At 48.2% G+C, this 20,331-nt stretch overlaps 1 protein-coding gene and 1 non-coding gene across 7 annotated transcripts in view; both read right to left on the bottom strand.

Moving 5' to 3' along the window:
- Nucleotides 1–5,707: 5,707 nt before the first annotated feature.
- Nucleotides 5,708–20,331, bottom strand: part of Stn1 (STN1 subunit of CST complex) — a 44,178-nt gene continuing 29,554 nt past the window's right edge. For 5 of the 6 annotated variants that reach the window (XM_004866493.3, XM_087185853.1, XM_087185850.1 and 2 more), the window contains one exon: nt 18,482–19,378. In XM_004866493.3, the coding sequence (XP_004866550.1) occupies nt 19,221–19,378 (158 nt within the window). In that variant the 3' untranslated portion in view covers nt 18,482–19,220. Of the gene's footprint in view, nt 5,879–18,481; nt 19,379–20,331 lie in introns of those variants that run through there. The other variant, XM_087185852.1, reaches the window with a different exon arrangement.
- LOC147825483 (U6 spliceosomal RNA) lies at nt 7,280–7,381 on the bottom strand. Its single transcript, XR_015440723.1, has one exon. It is a non-coding gene; the product is annotated as a U6 spliceosomal RNA (small nuclear RNA).

Here is a 20,331-nt window from a genome sequence, read left to right as displayed (position 1 = left end):
GCCATGCGTTCTTGTGCTTGGCCTTGGAGCTGGGGCCACTGCTGAGACCTGGAGGTTGCTGGGGCAGCGTCAGAGCCCATGGCCCAGCTCCCTACGTACATGCACAGCATCTGGTCGGCACCACTGCTCAAATACTCCCGGAGACAGGTGCTGCTTGTGGGGGTGGGGTGGGGTCAAGCCCTTAGTGTGTGCTGTGCCAGGAACTTTGTGGAGCAGGTGTACACTCACATTTATTCCACAAATAGGGATTTAGTCATAAATAAGAACGTTACTCCTTTGTGACACTCAGTCTAGCTGACAATGAATTATGAAAGGGAAAATTAAGACTTTTAGGCCCCCTCAGCCCACTACTCTTTAAATATTTGTTCAAACGTTACTTAATGAAGGCTGGGAGAAATAACTTTTCCACTAAGTGTGCATTTCTTTCTCTACACCCTCTTGAGGATGCTGTGTATTCTGGCAAGAAATGGACCACTTATGCCAGGGGAGCCTTGGAAATCCCCACTCTTCCAGGCAACACTTGGCCATCTGCCTGCATGGCCTAACACAAGAGGGGTGACTACTACTGTTATGGTTTATGAAGATGTCTCCCCAAAGCCTCATGCAGTCATAGGTGGGGCTTTTTCTTTTTCTTTCTTTTTTTTCTGGCTCTTTAGACAGGGTCTCAGTTTATAGTTCAGGCTGTCTTGAACTCACTATGTAGCCCAGGCTGGCCTTGAAATCACAGTGATCCTCATGCCTCAGCCTTCCAAGAGCTGGGATTACAGGCATACGCCACCATGCCTGGCTAAGTGGGGCTTTTTCAGAGGCAGCTGAATCTAGAATTCGTGATCGATTCATGGTGCAATGCTAGGATTAAAGGTGCTAGGATTAAGGGTGAGTGATTATTAAATCAGTCCACTGATTGGTCTGGCACTGCCTTAATCCTGGTAGCCTGGATGCAATATAAGGACAGAAGGACCCTTGTCTTGCCTCTTGCTTGCTTTGCTACCTTCTGCCTGCCATGAGCTTTCTCCTCTGCAATGCCTGTCTGCCGTGCCCCCTGCCTTGGAGGCAGCCGACTATGGACTGAAACCCCTACAAACTGTGAGCTAAATAAACCTTTCCTCCTTCAACTTTGGGTGTCGGGTATTTTGTTTCAGCCAGGAGCAAAGTGACTAAGACAACTGCTCAGACTTTAGAAACACAACAGAAAAACCTCGCCAATGAAGAGGCAAGAAACCGTGTAGACAATGTCTGGTTATTAATTAACAATATTCCTGAACATAAGAATGAACACTGTGTAAGTAAGTACAGGCGTGTGAGGCTGTTTCACTCACCATGGTTCTCTACCTCCAGCACTGAAAACAAGGCCAGACGCACAGCGAGTTTCCACTAAAGATCTGTTAAAAGAACGAGCCTCCTAAATAGAGCATTAAGGAGCCAGGTGTGTTGATGCACACCTGTAATCCTCACGTTCTGGGAGGTTGGACAGAAGGATCACAAATTCAAGTGCAAAAAGAAGAAAAGAGGGCCGGAGATTTAGCTCAGTGGTTTCGCCGCCTGCTGCCCAAGTGCAAGGACCCAAGTTCGATCCCTGGTACCAAAAAAAAAAAAGAAAACAAACAGAAAACAAAAGTTCAAGCCCAGACTGGGCAGCTTAGCAACTTAGCAAGAGCCTGTCTCACAGCCGAAAAAATTAACAGAGCGCTGGGGACGTAGCTCAGTGCCAAGGCTCTGGGTTCAATCTGAGTACTGAAGAAGAAAATATGAAATTAGGGAAATTATTGAAAAAACCCTTCTCAACTGAAGTCTAACTGAGAATTCTGCTTCCTTTTTTCACCGTCTTATAAGAAGAGCCAATTAATGTTAGATTCTGCAAGGCGAGGAAAGTTTCTCCTAATCTCTTCCAAAGTCTCTGAAGCACCAAGGCAGGGCTCACCAGTTGCGTAAGTCCATGTGTGGAGACTGCAGTCACCTGCTGTCACATGCCCAGTTTACTGACTGCATCAATGTTTTTGCAGGCCTCATGGGCGAGGCTCCAGGCAGCTGTGATGGGAATTGCTCCAGGGGCAACGGAAAAGCTCATCCTACTCAAAGGCAGGACAGACACCTGGAGACAGGGCAGGGCAGGGAGGAGGAGCAGCAGTTGGTCCTCTGGAAGGAGGTGGAGCAGGGTCATGTGTGAAGACAGAGAGCTCAGTGAGTGTGGAGAGACAGTGAGAAGCTCAGTAGCGCTGCACTTCGAGCTGGGGAGGAGGAGTAAGGGGAAGGCTGGAGAGATGAGAAAGGCCGTGACCAGAAATGCGGACTCTCTCTCGGGCTCACAGTCAGGCCTGGAAGGGGAGAAATGACCATGATCTCCGTATCTTGAAATATTAAGCTGACTAGCAGGAAATGCTGACCCCTCCCTCACATTTCCATAGATCAGGGGCCTGCAGAGGATGAATTCCAGGAGCACCCCCAGGTACCCAAATCCAAGGGTGCTCAAGTCCCCCACATAAAATGGCACAGTATTTGCATATAGACTACTGGTCATTGAAATGATTTCTAGGCTACTTATAATACCTAATACAATATAAATGCTGTAAGTAGTTGTTATACTATTGTTAGGGCTCTATGACAAGGAAAAAGTGTGTACACATTCAGTAAAGATATAATATTTTTTCCAAATATTTCCCAGTGTGGTTGGCGGAACCTGCAGGTGCAAAGCCCATGTACTTCCTATGCTCCAGGAGGAGTAAAAGCCCAATTAGTGAGACCAGAGAAAGCCTGGCATCCATGGGGATGGACTTAGCGTTAGATATTAAATATGCATTGAGTCACAGGTGAACAAGGCCATACATAATCTTTTTTTTTGTGCTCTTAGTTTCTATAGAAGATATTGTTTTAGTCACTTTCCTAGTCACTGGAATAAAACACCTAAGACTCACACCTTAAAGGAGGGGAGATTTACTCTGGCTCACTGGTTTTAGAAGATTCAGTCCATGGTCAGCTGGCTCCAAGGCAGAAATGGTACGTCGGAAGGGTCTGGAGGAGGGTGGCTGGTCACATCACAGCAGCAAGGAAGCAGGAGCGAGGGAGGAGCTGGAGAGGAGAATAAGCCCCTCCAGTTCCCCTCCAGGTCCCCCGCCTGGCCTCCTAACATCATGTTTAGCTATCATGCCCCCATGATCCAGTCACCTTCCAAAAGCCCTGCTCTGTGTATGAAAGTTTGGCGGGTCAGTCCTGATCTAAACTGTAGCAGACATAGAACTATTCAGAGCACATGCTGACTGTGTGGCTAGTAACCTAAGTGCTGTGGAGGTAATGCAAGCAGCAGCGGCACAAGTGTTGGGGGTCGGTGAATACAGGGTACAGCTCTGCTGTGGCTGCTCACTTCTCTGTCATGCCTCACTGTGAGTAAGCACATTCACTCCTGGGAATAGATCCCAGAGAAGTTGGTGTGTAAGTCCACAAAAAATGTACAGATGTATTTAGAGCAGCATTATTCATAACCCCAAACTGAAAAGTACCCTACTATCCATCAGTCTGAGAATAATGTTATATTCATATAGTAAGGTACTGTATTCCAATGATAAAGAAAAAAACTACCTCTATATGCAATCGACTGGATAAAGCTCACAGACACAATATTGAGCAAAAAAAAAAAAAGAAAAGAAAAAAAAGACAGATTCCCATACCATATGATTCCATTCGTATAAAGTTCCAAACAGGCAAAATTAATTTATGGTGCAAGAGGTGGTATAAGCGTGTGCCTCTGAAAGGCTTGTACGGGAAGGGGCACAAAGATGGGGTGCTGGGCATGGTCCCCTCTTGATCTGAGTGGACGTTTAGGCTGCACACTGGGGTTGTGTGTTCAGAGTATGAATGTCCCACCTCAATGAAAAGAAAAGAATTGGGCCGGGGATGTAGCTCAGTGGTGCTGCCGCCTGCCTTGCAAGAGCAAGGTCCTGAGTTCGATCCCAGTACCAAAACAAAACAAAACAAAGCCGCCTCAATCTGTTGAGTCAAAACAATGCAAGTTGCAGAAGGATATGTAGTATCCACTTTATGCAAATGTTAAACATAAAAACAGTATTATATATGTAACATATATGTGTTTAGGGAGAGGTATATCTGCAGTGAAAGGGTTAAAAAGGACAGGAAGAACCTATACCAATTACACCCAGTGAGCCAGGGGAATTGAAAAGTCTGAATTGTAGTATAAAGCTTCTTTTAAAAAGGAGTGTAGTAAATTGGTAATATGTTAAATTTGGGGAGGAATTACTTTTTGCTCTTTCTACTGTAAAGTTTGAAATATTCATGGTTTTAAAATAATTTATCATAAAATTAATCAATGGGGACAATGACTGTGCTTCAGTAAGCATAAAAAGCCAAAGTTTATGGTCCTGGGTGTTAGCAACTTTAGAACCAGCAACCTATTTCTCTATTTTGATGTAAAGGTACAGCACCAAGTAACTCGATTCCCACCAACTCCTTGCAATCACTAAGTCTATAAGCAACTTGCTCTACACTTGTCTGACAATCTTCAGTGAAACTTTTCTAGAAGCTTGGAAGAATAGCAGTAAGAATCTTCTCTTTCGAAGTTATATTACTAAGCATCTAACAACTGCGCACATTCTCAAATGGATTCCATTTCCAGGGGAGGTCAGCGAAGCCTCCTCTGCTAGTTTTTCACCTTCACTGCTCAGCAAAAATTACCTTTCAGATGTACTTGTAAGCTTATAAGATGTGCAGCAGTGCCATTTAAAAACTATATTCAAGTTTTAATGTGTCAGATATCTTGCAAAATTTCAAATCTGAATTATTTTTTAACATAGAGTTCAATATAGAGTTAATTTTGATTTTGTCACCAACTTATCTTAGGCTGTTAATACAATAAGATTACATTACTGCAATGTGACTTCAGCCTGCTCAGGTTTGTAAAAGTTTCAGCTGGACCATTCAGTTTCCATTGAACTCATCTAAATAAAAGAAGTATTTAGCCAATGCTAAAGTTTAAAATATATATATATATATATATATGCACACACATACGTATACATACATATACATATACATATGGAGAGTAACTTCTTGCAGTAATTTCTTTTTTCACCTGAAATTGTCACGCCAGTATTTTGGTTGACCTGCAAAGTCACAAGTTACTTCTGGGTCTCACATCTATAGCATGACAATAACCCTGAAACAAAACACCTCAAAAATATTATGACAACACACCTGACAATGCCACACCACGAAGACCACACCTGGCACCACCAAAATCCCATACCCACCACATGTTAACACGATGTCCTCCTTGCGTGGCTGGTGCTTGGGGTGCACTGCATACACGTGGCCCAACGCAGCCTGGAGCGGGTACTGGTTACTGGAAGTCCCTACTGCCTCCTTTGCCTCGGGATTGTTTTCGTACTGTTTGAACATCACTGCTGCACTTGGCCAACGTTTGATGGTGTTCAACTTCCTCCTAATGGCTTTTCTGAATGCACAACTAACAGAGGAGGGGTGAGGAGAGGTACGCTCTGGGTTCCCGGTGTCTGGGTTTGGATTCCTGCTCAGCCATTATTCTTTGTGCCATTTTAGCACAGGATTTGGGGAATGGAGATAATAATGCTTGCCATGTGGTGTGAACAACAGGTGAGTGTGAGATAATTGTGTAAAATAGTCAACATCATGTAAAAGAGGCACACGGGCAAATCCCCAGTACATGCCGCCATTGTTATTGTTATTATTTACTAAAAAGGCACCTCTGTTCTCTGATCCTGTTGAACGGCAAAGACTGAACATAACTTTAATCTTCAAACATTAAGCAAGTCAAGCACAGAGGTGGTGCAGGCCTGTGATCCTAGCACTCTGGAGGTTGAGGCAGGAGGATCGTAGCAAGTCAGAGGCCAGCCTGGAACACATAGAGACCTTGTTTCAAAAACACAAAACAAAAGAGAAAACAAAAAACACCAAGCAAGTTGGATTCCTTCATTCATTCCACAGCTGTTGAGCAGCAGCTCTGTAGACCAGAGCCTCACCTCAAAGAACCTGGATTTCTAGTGAGCTCTCCGCACTTGCAAATTCCTCTTTTTGCCGGTTACCAGGTGGCGGTTCTCCAGGCTTGCCCAGCAGCCTGCTCCTTCAGTTTCTTGCTGCCCTGTGACTTACAGGTCCTATTAATAATAGCCAGAGGTTGCTGAGGCTTTACTTCAGTAGCACTCTCCCAAATCGAGCTCAGTGTGTCATTTATGCCCGGCACTGAAAGTACATTTTCACTGCTTTTTCGCATGGGTTTTTAAAAAAAACCTGATGCCTGGATAGAAATGGAAGGCTTGTTTTCTTGCTTCACTGTATTTAGTCTCAAAACAGCATTGCAACTTGGCAGTCTATACAACTAATTTAAACAATTTACTACACAAACATATTGAGGACTTGGGTGATTTTTATTGCCATACAAGGTAATTCCTCCCAATAATTAAGTGTCATTCTTCTCTCTTGTCTTTCAGAAGCATTTTTGGCACATTGCTTCTCAAACAATTGCCAGAGGGGATACTTTAGAGGACCGGTCTCAGGTAGGACATGTGGTATCTTGATCTTGATCAAACTCATCATACCTATCAACAATTTTCTTCTTAAATGCCCTATTTTCTTTTTGGCCCTGGGATCGAACTCAGGACCTTGTGCTTGTCAGGCAGGTGCGGCGCCACTGAGCTACATCCCTGGCCCTTAAATTCTCATTTTCTAACAGCAAAAGTCATTTTAGTTAAGGGAAGTTGTTTAAGTCCACCTGAAGAAAACATTGCATGAATACACATTACCTACTCACCTCACAGGTAAGAGCCAGGGAAAGACACTTCCTTGATGAAGAGGGTAACACAACTAACTAGTCCTGCAGGACTAGTGAACGGTGGTCAGCAATGTGTTCCCACTGGAAATGCAGAACACTGGGATGGGTATAACTGTTTGATTTATTTTTATTGATTTATTTTAATTTTATTTATTTATTTTTGGTACCAGAGATCAAACTCGAGACCTTGCACTTGCAAGGTGGGCGGCGGAACCACTGAGCTAAATCCCCGGGTGTTTCTCTCTTTTTCAATCTTTCTTCACTTATCTTAACCGCCCATTTAAAAAATATTATTGTCCCCTAATTTTGTTATTTTAAAATTTGTCCCCCATTTTGCTTTTGCATTATCTCTGTTGAAAATCTCAACAGCTCATCCAGTTTCTTTAAATTATTATTACATACAGATGACTCCCAGTGCCTTTTCAATATATACACCAGGACATCAGAGGACTGAGTTGTACCAAAAAAAATACGAAGCACTTCATGAGTTTGCGTGTCATCCTTGTGCAAGGCCACGCTGATCTCTGTATTGTCCCAGTTTCAGTTTATGAGCTGCTGAAGCAGCGCTTATTGTTTGAGTTTTAACATAGTTCAAACATGTTCAGTTCTGAAAAGTTAATTTTTACAGGATAATGTGCAACAGGATCCTGTGTATGCAGAGGTTTACAGATGTGTATCAGGCACTCTCAGTACCCTGCCCATTTTCCCTCGGCTACCCCAGAGATCTCTGGCCTTGGGAATCAGCCTATCTCTCAGTCTCTCTGTTTTCTCTGGGAGTGGGAGTTTGCTTGGGAAGCTATGGCCCCCAAGAGCAACCCATACCAATGAGGGACTAGAATTGGTGGACATATTTCACGACTCACCTGTCCCTTGGTAGGACAACTCTGAGGTATTTTCTACAGTCTCCCAGAGGGTCCCAGTGGGATCGGCCCCCTAACCTGCTCACCAGTACATGCTGGCTCTCTCTCACATGCTTCATCAGATCACGTCCCCACAAAACGACCTGCATCCAAATCACTGGCTGTGATTCCCTAGCAGGCAGCCCACAGTTAGATACTATACAGTACACCTGCAGAAGATGGGGAGGGCTGTATACCTAACTCAGGATGGTGCAACGGGCACCAATTAAAGTGGCTATCCGCTCACAAACTGACCTGGAGCTCTTCTTACATGACAAGCTTTTCTCTTTTTGCAGAATTGTTCCTTTACCAAATGGAACTCCCTCCCTAGCTGTGGTGATTGGTTGGAGTTGGATGCCTAGTTTAAGTCCACAGAGAGACTATAACCCTCGCTGGGCGGAGACACCTTCTCCGGGGTTTTCTAACTGGTGCTATGGAAACAGAACCTCTCGTCTCTGAGAGCTGTGAAGCCAGGAGTGCAGCGCTGACCTGCTCATGGGTCTTATCTCAGGAAGGGTCCTGGTCACAGGGAGTGCACGCTGCCCACTGCTGGAGGAAAACAGAGGACCAACAAGGGCTTCTGATCCCTAGAGCCAGCTGATGCTAAACCAGCCCCGCCCTGACCCTCCCTGCAGCTTGGTTAGTCTGCCCTGTGCCTCACCACCTTGGCATAATCTTATTGGGGAAGAACTTCATCATTGCAACCACAGACGTTTAACCAGGGTGGAAAGTTGGATTGGGAATGAGGACAGGATGCGGGAGATTCGCTTCCCAGACAGTGTTTTCCAATTCTAGGATCTTCATTTAGTTCTTCTGTAGTTTTCAAATCTCTCCTGAACCTCTCAATTTTTCCCCCACTACAGCTGCCCTGGGGTGGCCTGGGGGACAAGTGTGGGCCTCACCCAAAGTGCTTCCCTTCTCCAAGGTCCGGTCTCTTTGTTGGCTGCTTCTATCCAGGGGCATCACACAATTGCTTTGTTTTTGTTCAGAGCCCAGGTTTTTGTTAAAGGCGGGGTTACCCTTCTGCAAATCACTCTATGATGCCAGACAAGCATTGGGACATTTTTTAGAATATACTATACACTGCTTGATTTTTTAAAAATAAGCATAGACACTGTTACTTAAAAATAAATTTAAAATACTTTAACTGATACTTGACTCAAATGTTTGTGAAACATGGAAGCATCATATAATTTTGCAGGACATATTCTGAATTTCTCCAGAATAAGCCATACGATGACGGCATGGCTAGAATTAGCTTAAACCACACAGAAGGGCATTGCTATGGCAACTGTCACCATAGCATCAGGCCCACAACAGAGGTAGTAAATGAGCTTGTGCAGAGTGGGGAGGAGTGTAGGGTGCTGTCCTTTTGGTCCGCATTCCAGGAGAGAACAAAGATTTGCTTTGTACCTCAACAGAAAAGGCCTGCATGGGTGGCCAGGTTAAAACGACCTCTCTCTGAGCAGTCACGTTTCCAGCGTCCCAACTTGTGTCCAGGAGGAGGCTCTTAACCCCCGAGGCGAGAGTGAGGTTAGCAGCCCAGCTCTGCGGTCCTCAGCTGTGAGCCTCACCCACTCACACTCCCAGAAGTGCACAGGGTCCCACTTCCCCAGGCGTACAAGTAAGACTTGTACATTTTACTACTAACCGCATGGAACGATACCATGGTAACTGTTACCTGTGGGGACAGAGGCGGGGAGAGAACCGTCTGCCCTCACCTGGATATCTAACGCTGTTTTCTTTTAAAGAGATGGGGACAGGGGGAAACGTTAATAGCTGCTCCATCTCAGTGGTGTCTAGGCGTCTGCTTTGTTACTTTCTATGTCTGAAATGCCTTGTGATTGAACATTTTAATATTAGAAGAATGTCCGTGGAGATACAACCCGACCTAACCCCTGGGAGGTCACCAAACATCCTCTCGGGCCCGGTCCCTCTGCTCTGCGACGCTCTTTGGGGAGGACGTTGGCTGCCCTGACCCAGCTCTTCCCATCTCCAGCAGACGCCTGCAGCCTCTGTGCCACAGCTGTGTTTCGGTCTCACCCCACCCACACAGCCCAGGGCCCCACTCAAGGTCCTGGCCGGCAAAATGGGGCCGATAACAGGATCGACCTATGTGGGCTACATGAAGACTTAAATTTGCTAAGTGATTGGTGCACAACTGTTGTACAATCATTAACTATTATCAAGTAATTAACGCTAAATTGCTTTTATTCTGACTGTCTTTCTTACACCATGGATTAAGTCTGGGGCCACAAGGCTGCTCAGTCAAGACCTGGCCACCAAGCCTCAAAGGGGAAAACGAGGTAATTGCATGTCCTCATCATCAAGGCTCTGTCCCAAGTGCCCAGGGAGCCAAAGCTTGCATTCTGCCAAGGAGCCCACCTCTTTCTGTCCCGTGTGAAAACCCCAAACTGCAAACGAAAACCCAAGGGGAAGAGACTGGCAGAGCCCAGGCGGGTCTGCTTCTTCCCTGACCCAAGCCTCAGGGACAGCTCTGCCCTCCCCTGGCCCATGCTGCTGGGCAGCCGGGCTTGTTGACGCCCTAGGGTGCTGCTTGGGCCTTCTGCTCAAGGTGCTTCTCCCAGAGTGGCCCTGGGGGCGGCTTCACCTTTGCAGCCCAGAAAGGGCTTTAGATGTGACAAATAAAACTCTAAAGCATGAACCAAGATCCAAGAAAATTCATTCCCTACAGGACTAGGATCTCACCTTTGCAGTTGGTGCCTTGTCTGTTAAGCACTCAGTTGCAGGGTGTGAAATCTCAGTGCTGTGCTGCACCCCCGCCGAGTCCCTGAGGAGAGGGGCGGAGCCGTCATCCCCAAGCCACTTCCTGTACCACCTCCCCTTGCACTCTGGAGGTGGCCTGTTGGCCTCCCTGCGGTCCGGTCCGCAGACCCGCAGACCTCCCTGAGCGCCCTGGTCTAAGTATCCGTGTACCCCAGAACCTGCAGTTTACCTGGCCTCCACTGTCCCTGTTCAGACTGGTGACCCTTCTCGGTCCTGCTGCACTGAAGTCTGACCTGTCTCAGGGCCTCCCTCCCTCAGCAGTAGACGCCATCCCACTGGTCTAGCTGCCCCGGACCCACCCTACAGTGCTCCCCACTCTGCCAGAATCTCTTCTCCAAAACACCAGCCCGATGCCAACTCTCAGCTTAAATAGAGCCCTTCAATGGTGACCCTCCCCCACTGATTCCAGAATGAATATTCCCCGTGAGAGGCTGCTGCTGTCACCAGTTCTTCTGCAGGTTCTCTGTCGTATACACACACACATTTAAAAAATATATACAAGTGGTAGCCAATTTTTAAATGTTGGTATAAAATTTTAAAGCCCAAGGTAAACAGAGCCCTTTTGTGCTCAGCTGTAAGTCACATAGGCACGGCCGCATGAGCCACTTGACGGAGCTTGCCCTGGCATCCCCTCTGTAACTGGCCCGATGCTCTGCACACCTTTGGCATTCCGTAGGCATCCTGAAAATATTCATTAAGTGAAGTGTTGTGCCAACCACCGTCTGTTACAGGCTCCCAGGTCAGCTGTGGGGAGGGCAACCTCCGAGGGCAGGAATGTGGTGAGGAGCGGTGAGTCTCACCAGACTCAGCTGTCTGCAGTGCAGGGCCTGCCCCAGGCCCCGGCTCCCAGTCCCTGGGTCTACAGCAAAGGAACAGGAAAAGCAGCCCGCCTGGCCTCTGGGCTTGCCAGGAGAGGGCACCAGCTTGTGCTAATGCCAACGGGGCAGTGCTGAGACCAGCATTCCCAAGCCCCCTGTCATCTCCAGGCATGCAGTTTCCATGTCTCACCCTCTACCAGGGCAAGGCAAGCCCGGACACACAGATGGCAGGCTCAGCTGGAGGTGCTGGCAGGGCAGTCCTGCGTGTCCTGAGATGTTGCTCAGGGTTCGGGGATTGCCTGGGGGTGATGTTTGCTCACTTGCTGGTCCTCTGCTCCTGCACAGCCCAACCTGGCGGGCTGTACTCGAGACCACCTTCCCGGTTGCTCGGCAGGTACAAGGCGCTAGTTTCACATCAGAAAAAGGTGCACCCACTGAGGACACATTTCTCCCCCATCCTCCGAGGCAATTTTCCAGTTTTGTTTCTGCAGCAAGGCAGGACAGGTGGCTTCAGTCACCAGTACACTCCTTGGGAGGGTCATAAGCAAGGTCCTCCTCCTCTCCCTCCCGAGAGAGCATCCCGGAATGCCAGCGGGTGGGAATGGCCTTGTACCATCTACTTTGAACTGTTCTAACAGTGGTGCAGTGCAAATCTTACTTCAAAACACAGGTGGGTGAGACTTTTCATGTTCTTTTTTATTCGAGTTACCTTGTGTGGGAGCCCACACGTTTTGGTGCACTAATCTCCAACCCCTTCCTGGGCTCCAATCCAGGCTTGAGAAAACATGCACCAGGTTGCCTGCACAAGAACTTCCAAATTCAGCCTCCACACCCTACCTCTCTGAGGCGAAGCTCGCTTCCCGCTTTGAAAAAAGAAATAAAATACAGGAAAAACTGGATGCAAGCGAACAGCTCAGTATTATTATCCTAGCACCTAATTTATATTGGAATTAACGAATCGTCCACAAATGTAAGTGCAGCACCAAAGCCGCAGCTTGTCACAAATTGCCTGCGCTGAGCCGCAGAGCTGAAGCAGCGCCACTGTGGCTCCCTGAAGGGGGAGGACGCTCTGTCCTCAGATCCTCCACTCAGACTGTTTCCCAATAAAAGATGAAGACTGACTTCCGAGGGAGCAATTTCCAGCTGAGGTGATCAAAATGGGTGTTGCTCCATGTCCCAATTAACTGCACCAAGCTCAGTGAGCACGCGAACGAGGGTCAGCCTGTTAGGATAATCAGGCCGCGCCGAAGCTAGTGGAGGCTGCGTTGAGACCAAGCCCATTACTGAAGCCATCTTCTCACTTAATTAGTCAAAGACACCCTGGATCTCCACATTTATCTGACGGAGGACAGTGCCGGATGGAATCTGGGATACGGAGAGGTCTGAGTCGATGATATGGTGACTGGTTTTAAAAAGGTCATAGCCTCAATGTATTTATGTTTCAGAGGCTTGTGACCAAGTGCTGGAAGTAAGGTGGGATTCTCTTTTCTCCATTTTTTGTTTTGTTTTTTTGAGACAGGGTCTCGCTCTGTAATCCACGCTGTCCTTGAACTCACTGTGTAGCCCGGGCTGGCTCAAGTTTTTCAGGATGCGTATTCCAGCTGTATATTAACCAGGACCTGGGAGGCAGGGTTCTGGGCCGGTTCTACGGCTGATGTCATCGCCAGTACATGACTGCTCTGGGTCTACGGCCTCAGCCCCTGCTGCAAGCAATAGCTGCTGGCCAATGTGGACCTTGTCCAATGGCCCCATCATGAGCAGACGCCCGACACCACTCAAAAGAAACAAGGGCAAGAGAAACCTGAGATCATTTTTACCTGTGAGATAGAAGAGATAAAAATATTGCTAACAGTGTGGATGAGGTTGTGGATAAATGGCAGATTCAGCAAGCATCGTGTTCAATAGACCAGTGTTTGCAGTGGGTCATTTTATTAATGGCTATTTCAATTTTTAGATGTTCGTGCCCTTTCTCCTGGCAGGTCCATTGCTAGGTATTTACCATACAAACATACTCACAAATGTATGCCAAGAAAAGAAAAATGTCCAAGGATGTTTCCTGCAGAACTGTTTGCAATAGCAACAAACTAGGAACCAATTAAATGTTTCTCAATAGGGGTCTGGTTAAATACCCTTTTGGACAGCCATACGATGGAATTATGTTACCATTTAAAAGAATGTGGTTAGTCTTGCATATAAAATGGAGAAAATTCGCCCAGATACAGCATCAAATGAAAAAGCAAGGTGCATATAAAATTTTGTTTTCCTATAAATATACACAAAATATTAACATGGCTGTTTTTCTAATAAGATACCTAAGCTCTAGAAAAAATACATACTACCTGGCAAGTTGTAGATCATTCTCCCCTTCTTCGAATTCCTTGGTAATATACAAATCTTTATTTATTTATGTATGTATAAGTTCAAAGATGCCTGTGAGACTCTATTTTCCAAAATGGCCAGAGCAATATTCCTGGTCTGGACGTCCTTCTAGAATCTCACTGCTCCCCATTGGAAGGTGGACTTTATTCCTCTCTTCTTGAACCTGGTGGCACAGGTTCAACCATTAGGGTGCCGAGGGGGTGACAGTGTGTCTCCTGGGGGTCTGCACAACACAGCCACACAGCCTCCGTGAGAGAGCTGCATGCTCCTGGATGCCATCCCAGAGCCCACCATGGCCGGCCCAACCAGCCCACAGCTCAGTGGTTCTGAGAATATTCAGTCATGTGAACAGCACCACTATTCCAGAACGTTTCCATCACCCCAAAAGAAGCTCTTTAGTGCCATTATCTCCTTCTGTATGCCTGGAAACCGCACCTCTACTTTATCTCTAATGATTTGCCTATTTCCCAGACATTTCATATAAATGCAGTTGTACAGTATGTGGCCTTCTGAATCTGGCTTCTGGAACTTAGTACAATGTCTGCGGAAGTTCTTTGGGCATGAAATGAACATACAGCTTCCACCTGGCTCGCGCTGTCTGTACCGGAACTTCAGACAGAGCAGAACTTCATTCCTTCCCATGGCTCAATAATATTCCATCCTGGGGCTATCCCACTTTTGTTTATTCATCATTTGATGGATATTTAGGTTGTTTCCATGTTTTGCTTATTAGGAATAAGGATGCTATGAACATTCATGGACAAGTTTTGTGTGGTCACGCTTTTAGATCTCTTGGGTTCAAGTATTTTTAATTACCTAAATACAGTGGACCCTTGGCTTATAAACTCAATCCATTCTCGAGGGCTGGCTGTGCTTATCAAGTACTTTAGGATTCAGTACTTTATTAAGTACTGCAGCAGCAACATTTCAAACCCAGGTTTTTCATTCTCCTCTCACTAAAACATTCTGAGTTAAAGACACACCACTTTACTGTTTGTACCTGGAAAAAAACCTAGAGCTATTAAATGGTCTTCAAAATTCCTCTCTTTATATTCTAAACAAAAACCTATGGACATGGAGGAAGGACTTAAGCACCATGGAGGTAGGAACTCCACTGTGTGGCTCTGTTCACAGAACCCTCTCCCTTCAGACTGTCCTGCCCTCACTGCCGCCTGCTGCTGGCAAGACCAGTGAGCCTGCTTGCCACGGGAGTTCGCTGTTTGCCTTGTGTAAGGTTAGTAAGGAAACAAGGAGATGCTTCTTTGGGGCAGCTGCTACAGAAGTCATTTGCGGAAGAGAAACCTCATTAATAAAAAAGTGTAGCTGTTTTTGCCAATGGAAAATGACATACTTTCTTGGTTTCCGTCCTTGACACGAATTCTGGGGTTCCTCATTGCTGAATGGCTTCTTTCCACTTGGCCTTCTCCTGCTGGGGTCCTGGGCCTCCAGCAGAGAAGAAATGACAAGGAAGTGCTCACAGGGACGAGGAGCAGTGGGTGCAGACTCCCTGGCCAGGCGGCAGCGTGGCTTGCCTCCCGGGTGACATAAGCCATGCCTGAATAGACGCCTCCCGGAAACAAGGGCACCCCGCATCAGGGGAGCCTTCTGGGGGTCCTCTCGCGTAAGCAGTGCCCTGACTGTCGGCCTCCGTTTCCCAAGCACTTCCCCGTCTTCCAAGAATCCTCCACACTGTGGAAGGCGGCCTGCCCCTGGCCCGTTCCCGGGTTGCTCGTGATGCAGGTTTGAGTGCGGGGTGGGGAGAGGGGCACAGCTTTTGCGGTTCTGCAGAGGCAGCATTTGTTAACTGCAAAAATACCAAGTAGATGGCTAGTTTAATACCAAGTAACACCGGACAGCTCGGCTTTGGAGGTAACAGGTACATCACTTCGGTGAGCACGTCTCGCAATCGCTGTTTGACACATGGGATTGTTCATACAGTATTTCCAAGATTTATCTGAGAATGCAGTGTGAATGTGTGTTTATCCGGAAGCCGACCTCAAGGCAAAGACTTCCCGAAACCAAGAAATTCATTTAGGGGGCACAACACACAGGATGGGGAGTGGGGAAAGAGGAAGGTAAGGCTGACGGGCAATCAGCGGGCTGCTTCTACAGACGGATGCTGCTCGACCCCACCAGAAACCTGGAGACCTGAAGGGTGAGAGCATCCACACTGGAGGCCGCTCCCGGGGGCTAATTCTGAGCACTTCCGGACACCGGGGAAACCACAGGAGAGGCTGAAAGGGGCTGACAGCAGCGACACAGAGTGGGGCTGCTGAAAGATGTGTCGAGGGCTAGGCTGGGTGCAGGGGCCACAGAAGGCACCAAAAGAGCATCGCCCCGTGGAGCCTTCTACCTAGGAGACGGATGAGCAGAGCACCTGGAGTGGCCCCGGCAGTAACAAGTTCTGTGGGTACAAGGAAGGCCAGGGAGGAGGGGAAGGGGTTGGTTCCAATCAGCAAAGAGGGCTGCAGGTGACCCCTGAGCGAAGACCTGACGGGTGGTGCCCACTTGGCCAAGAATATTCCAGGCACAGGGAACAACAGCAGTGCAAAGGCCCTCAGGCAGGTGTGCAGGTAGAGTGTGAGGGGTCAGCAGAGGCCACACAGAGCAGAGCAGAGCTATGCTGCAGGGTCCTCCCTGGAGCAAGAAGAGTGGATCACTGCAGCTGCTGTGTGGAGGCTGCGGCACCATGGGGCGCATGCAGAGGCAGGACAGGCAGGGGACTGCAATACCCAGGGAGAGGGAGGTGGAGGCGGAGGAGTGAGAAGCAGCAGGATTCCAGCTCTGTTCTGAAAGTGGAAGCAAGACTGGTGCAGGCTATAGGAGAAAGGGAGGAGTCAGCAGATTCAGCCTGAGAAACTGGAAAGTGGAGCTGCCTTTTCCTGGATTGGGAAATTGCGAAGGACCAAGCTGGAGGGCAGCAGTGGCTGGGAGCCTGGCACCGGGCGGGGTTTGTGCTTTTCTTGGACCCGGAAGTGGAGATGCAGGAGGAGCTGGACAGAGGTCTGAGCACCAGGGCACAGGCCTGCCATGGATGCAGGGTGGGAGTCTGGCAGCATACTGATGGGAGGACAGCAGTCTGAGACCCCCGGGAGTAAACAAACAGATGAGGGCCAGGACTGCCGCTGCGCTCTGACGCTTTAGGGAGATGCAGGACTGACCGCAGGGGCCCGAGAAGCTGCAGCCCCAAAAGCCAAATGCACAAAGTATTTCTAGACAGGAGTGGTCAGCTGTGTGGGTTTTAAAAATTAAGGCTCTTCTCTTTCTGTGGATTGCCAGAACAACGTAAAAATAATATCATCAACTCTGCCCAACGCTTTGTTCCTAAAGTTAAATTTCATAGGTTCCTAAACATTTTATGATTAAGGTAAAAAATTGGACTATATATGACAATTAATGGCCATTGGTACTGACCACACTCTCTGATCAGGTGTACAATATTCTACTTGAGTGGTTAAGAAAAATATTCCAGTTAAAGCATCGATTTTAAGTTCAGCGTTTTAAGTCACTGTTCCCCACAGTCATGATTCCCTAAACTCCAGGATCGGATATAGGGCACTACCTGGGGCTCTACAGGCTCCCTGGAGGGTGATGGACTCGGCTGGAAATTAGTTTGATTATATAGTTTCAAATGATCTAAGGTGAATTATCAAATGACTCAGAATTACATGGCATGCAGTATCCAAATTTATGGCTCTGATGCATTTAGACTTATATTAAGAATAAGAAGTGTCATTCAGGGCTGGGGATTTAGCTCAGTGGTTCTGCTGCCTGCCCCACAAGCGCAAAGACCCAAGTTCTATCTCCAGTACCAAAAAAAAAAGTGTCATTCACATTCATTGTACACCCCAGCCCTCCTGTGAGAGGGGTGCCGCATTTGGACAAAACACGCAGAAACACACTACACAGGCATGTGCATGCACACAGAGTTTACGGCAATGGTATCATACCATGTAAATAGCCCTATACCTCGGTTTTCTTCCCTTACATCTCCTGGGAGCAGTGCTCGTGGCAATAGCTTCATCATTTTAGTGGCTGCATAATATTTTGTTACGTACATGGGCCACAATTAACTTTTCTCTTCACATACTGTCCCCGACTACAGAATCTACATTGCACGGCAATGAGCATCCTGTGCATTCACTCTTTCACACCTGTGTGGTCACCTCACAGGTGTGAGCCCCTGGGACGAGGCTGCTGTGGCAGGATTTGCCCTTTCTACCTTCTGACTCCAGACTCCCTCCTAGAAGCCTTGCTAGTCAATGACCTGTTCAATCTCAGTCAGCCACTGGTGCTGAAGGAAGCCTGCTGGGATGTCCCTCCAGGCACCTGTCCCAGACTGAGCCAAGCACTGTAGCACACTGTAACTCCTGTAACCCCAGCTACTCAGAAGGCCGAGAGGGGACTACAAGCTCCACGTCGGACTGGGAACCTTAGCTAGGCCCTGTCTCAAAAAGGGTGAGGGGTCCATGGTAGAACTCTTCTGGGTTCGATCCTAGTCCTCCCCCAAAACACCCTCTGATGGTAAGGAAGGCAGTCGGCCTCAGAAGTTGGCAGAAGTGTGGGTAAGTCAGAAAGATGCGGGCCGGGGTCTGCTGGCACCCGCTCTCTGCCTGACACGTCCACCGAGGCTGACCTCTGAGTAAAACCCGAGTCCACGTGGAGTGGAACAGCTCTGGGCCTGCAGGGCTCCAACTGAGCCACCGAGACAATATTGCATCAAGAGCCAGAGCAGCAGACGAGGGCAGATATGCATTTGGGAAATGATTATAATTAACTCCAAATCTTTCTGCACACTTTATTTTTGCTGGCTGAATTTGTCATTTTTCTGTTAGAACAAGCTTGCTATGTGCCTCGGACAGTTTTCCTCTACCTTGTCATTCAGAGCCCGCCCCTGTCTGGGCACATCCTGCTCACTTAGTAGCAACCTGGAGAATAACATCTATCGCCTGCCAGGCACTGCTGGCAGGCCCCACCAGCTCCTGGGCGTGGTGGGACAGTCACGCAGTGCTGGGCAATTCGCGGAGTGCCTTCAGACTCAGCCGGAAAGTGCCGAGCACAGAGCCCCGCCCCGCCACTGGTGCCGGCCCCTAAAGGCAGAGGCAAGTGGCACACTCATCCCCCACCCACTCCTTCTCCTCAGAGGGGCCCACCGGTCGTAAGATGTTTGGAACTGTGATCTGCACGTGGGCTCTGCAGTTCCCCGTGACGTCCCTTTACCACGTCAGTGACCATGCACGGATGAAGCCACCAGCACTTTTTCCCCGTTCTGCTCCCTGAGAGCCTCCAGCCAGGAGGTCAGTGAGGCGTTCCCGTGGGTGTCATCGCTAAGATCAGAGTCACTGCATCCCAAGGAGGCAGCACGTGGAAAGCCCAGTCCCATTTCCCAGGTGCCTGTCACTGATGGTTTATTATGAGGCAGCTGCTTGCAGAAAGGCAAGATCCAGCTCGCTGTTCATGAGCAGGGCCTGGGGTGCTGAGCGCGTCCTCTTCCTGCTCCCCGGCTGCTCCACAAGCCTCTGCTCAGAAGGCCATGTAGTAGCGCTCTGCCGTGCCCACGATGTCACTCTGGTCCTCCAGGAGCTCCAGCACCTGCTGCAGCACAGCCTCACTCAGGCCCGGGTGGACGCTCAGGTGTGCACAGGCCAAGATGTGCCGGAAGTGACAGCCCTTCCCCACATCTGTGGAAAAAGGCAGGCGGCTAAGCTTGGACATGACTGCCGGCCCCTCCTCTGTCCTCTCCTTCTCCAAACCTCCAGAACTGGCACCTGCATTTGAGCAAGATCCCCGGATGGTTCTGATGGGCATCAAAGTCAGAGAGGCGCTGCTCTAGATGATCTCAAAAACAAATCCCAAACTCCTGTTCTCAGGACTCTCACGTCCCCACAGTGCCATGAACCCACTGCTCTGGGCCTCTGACCTCCAACCTCCAAGGTTCCCCACCACCTAACGGGGTCTGAGTTCTTGAAAGGCTTTTTCCCCCTGCAGTTACAGGCAGAAGCCCTCTAACGTTGCAGTGGACCACATCCTTCCTAGAAGCCTGGTTTGACAGGGCTGCCGAGGGGAGAAGGGTTTCTTTCTACCTCTGGCCTGTGCTCCTGCCTCCTCGCCTGGCTTCCAGGGAGCTCTGCCCTGTGATGGCTGTGTCCTAGTGACTCTGACTCTACCCCAAACCAAGACCATTTGGTGGGCAGTGGCAAAGCTGAGGGCTGGTCACTGCTTTCCTTGTTGAAACCAATGAATTAGAGCAGTGGTTCTCATGCTAAGGCCATGACCATTAGGGAATCATGAAATCAGTTTCTGTGGGTTGTGATTAGCATTTCTTTTTGTTTGTTTCTGAGCCAGGTTCTTGCTATGTTCAGGCTGGCCTTGAACTCATGATCCTCTCTGAGTGCTGGGATTACAGGCGTGTGCCGACATGACCAGCCAGCATTCTTTTTCTTATCAAGCAGATTCAGACAGACTAGAATAAAAACTGCAGAGTGTACCGCACAGTAATTAGGATGCGAATTATTTTTCTTACCTCATTTCATATGTATCTTATGCATCAGAATAATGAGTATTGGGTCATGACATGAAATATATTTCTAACTGAGTCAAAATTGAACTTCGTTCCTAAAAGCAATGCGTCCCC

Source organism: Heterocephalus glaber, unplaced genomic scaffold, assembly GCF_053883595.1.
Source record: "Heterocephalus glaber isolate CG9 unplaced genomic scaffold, H.glaber_assembly_v1.0 deba00001498, whole genome shotgun sequence".
In the NCBI taxonomy this organism is placed as follows: domain Eukaryota; kingdom Metazoa; phylum Chordata; class Mammalia; order Rodentia; family Bathyergidae; genus Heterocephalus; species Heterocephalus glaber.
The sequence above is the reverse complement of the archived record's forward strand: the minus strand, read 5'-3'. Positions and strand labels throughout refer to the sequence as shown.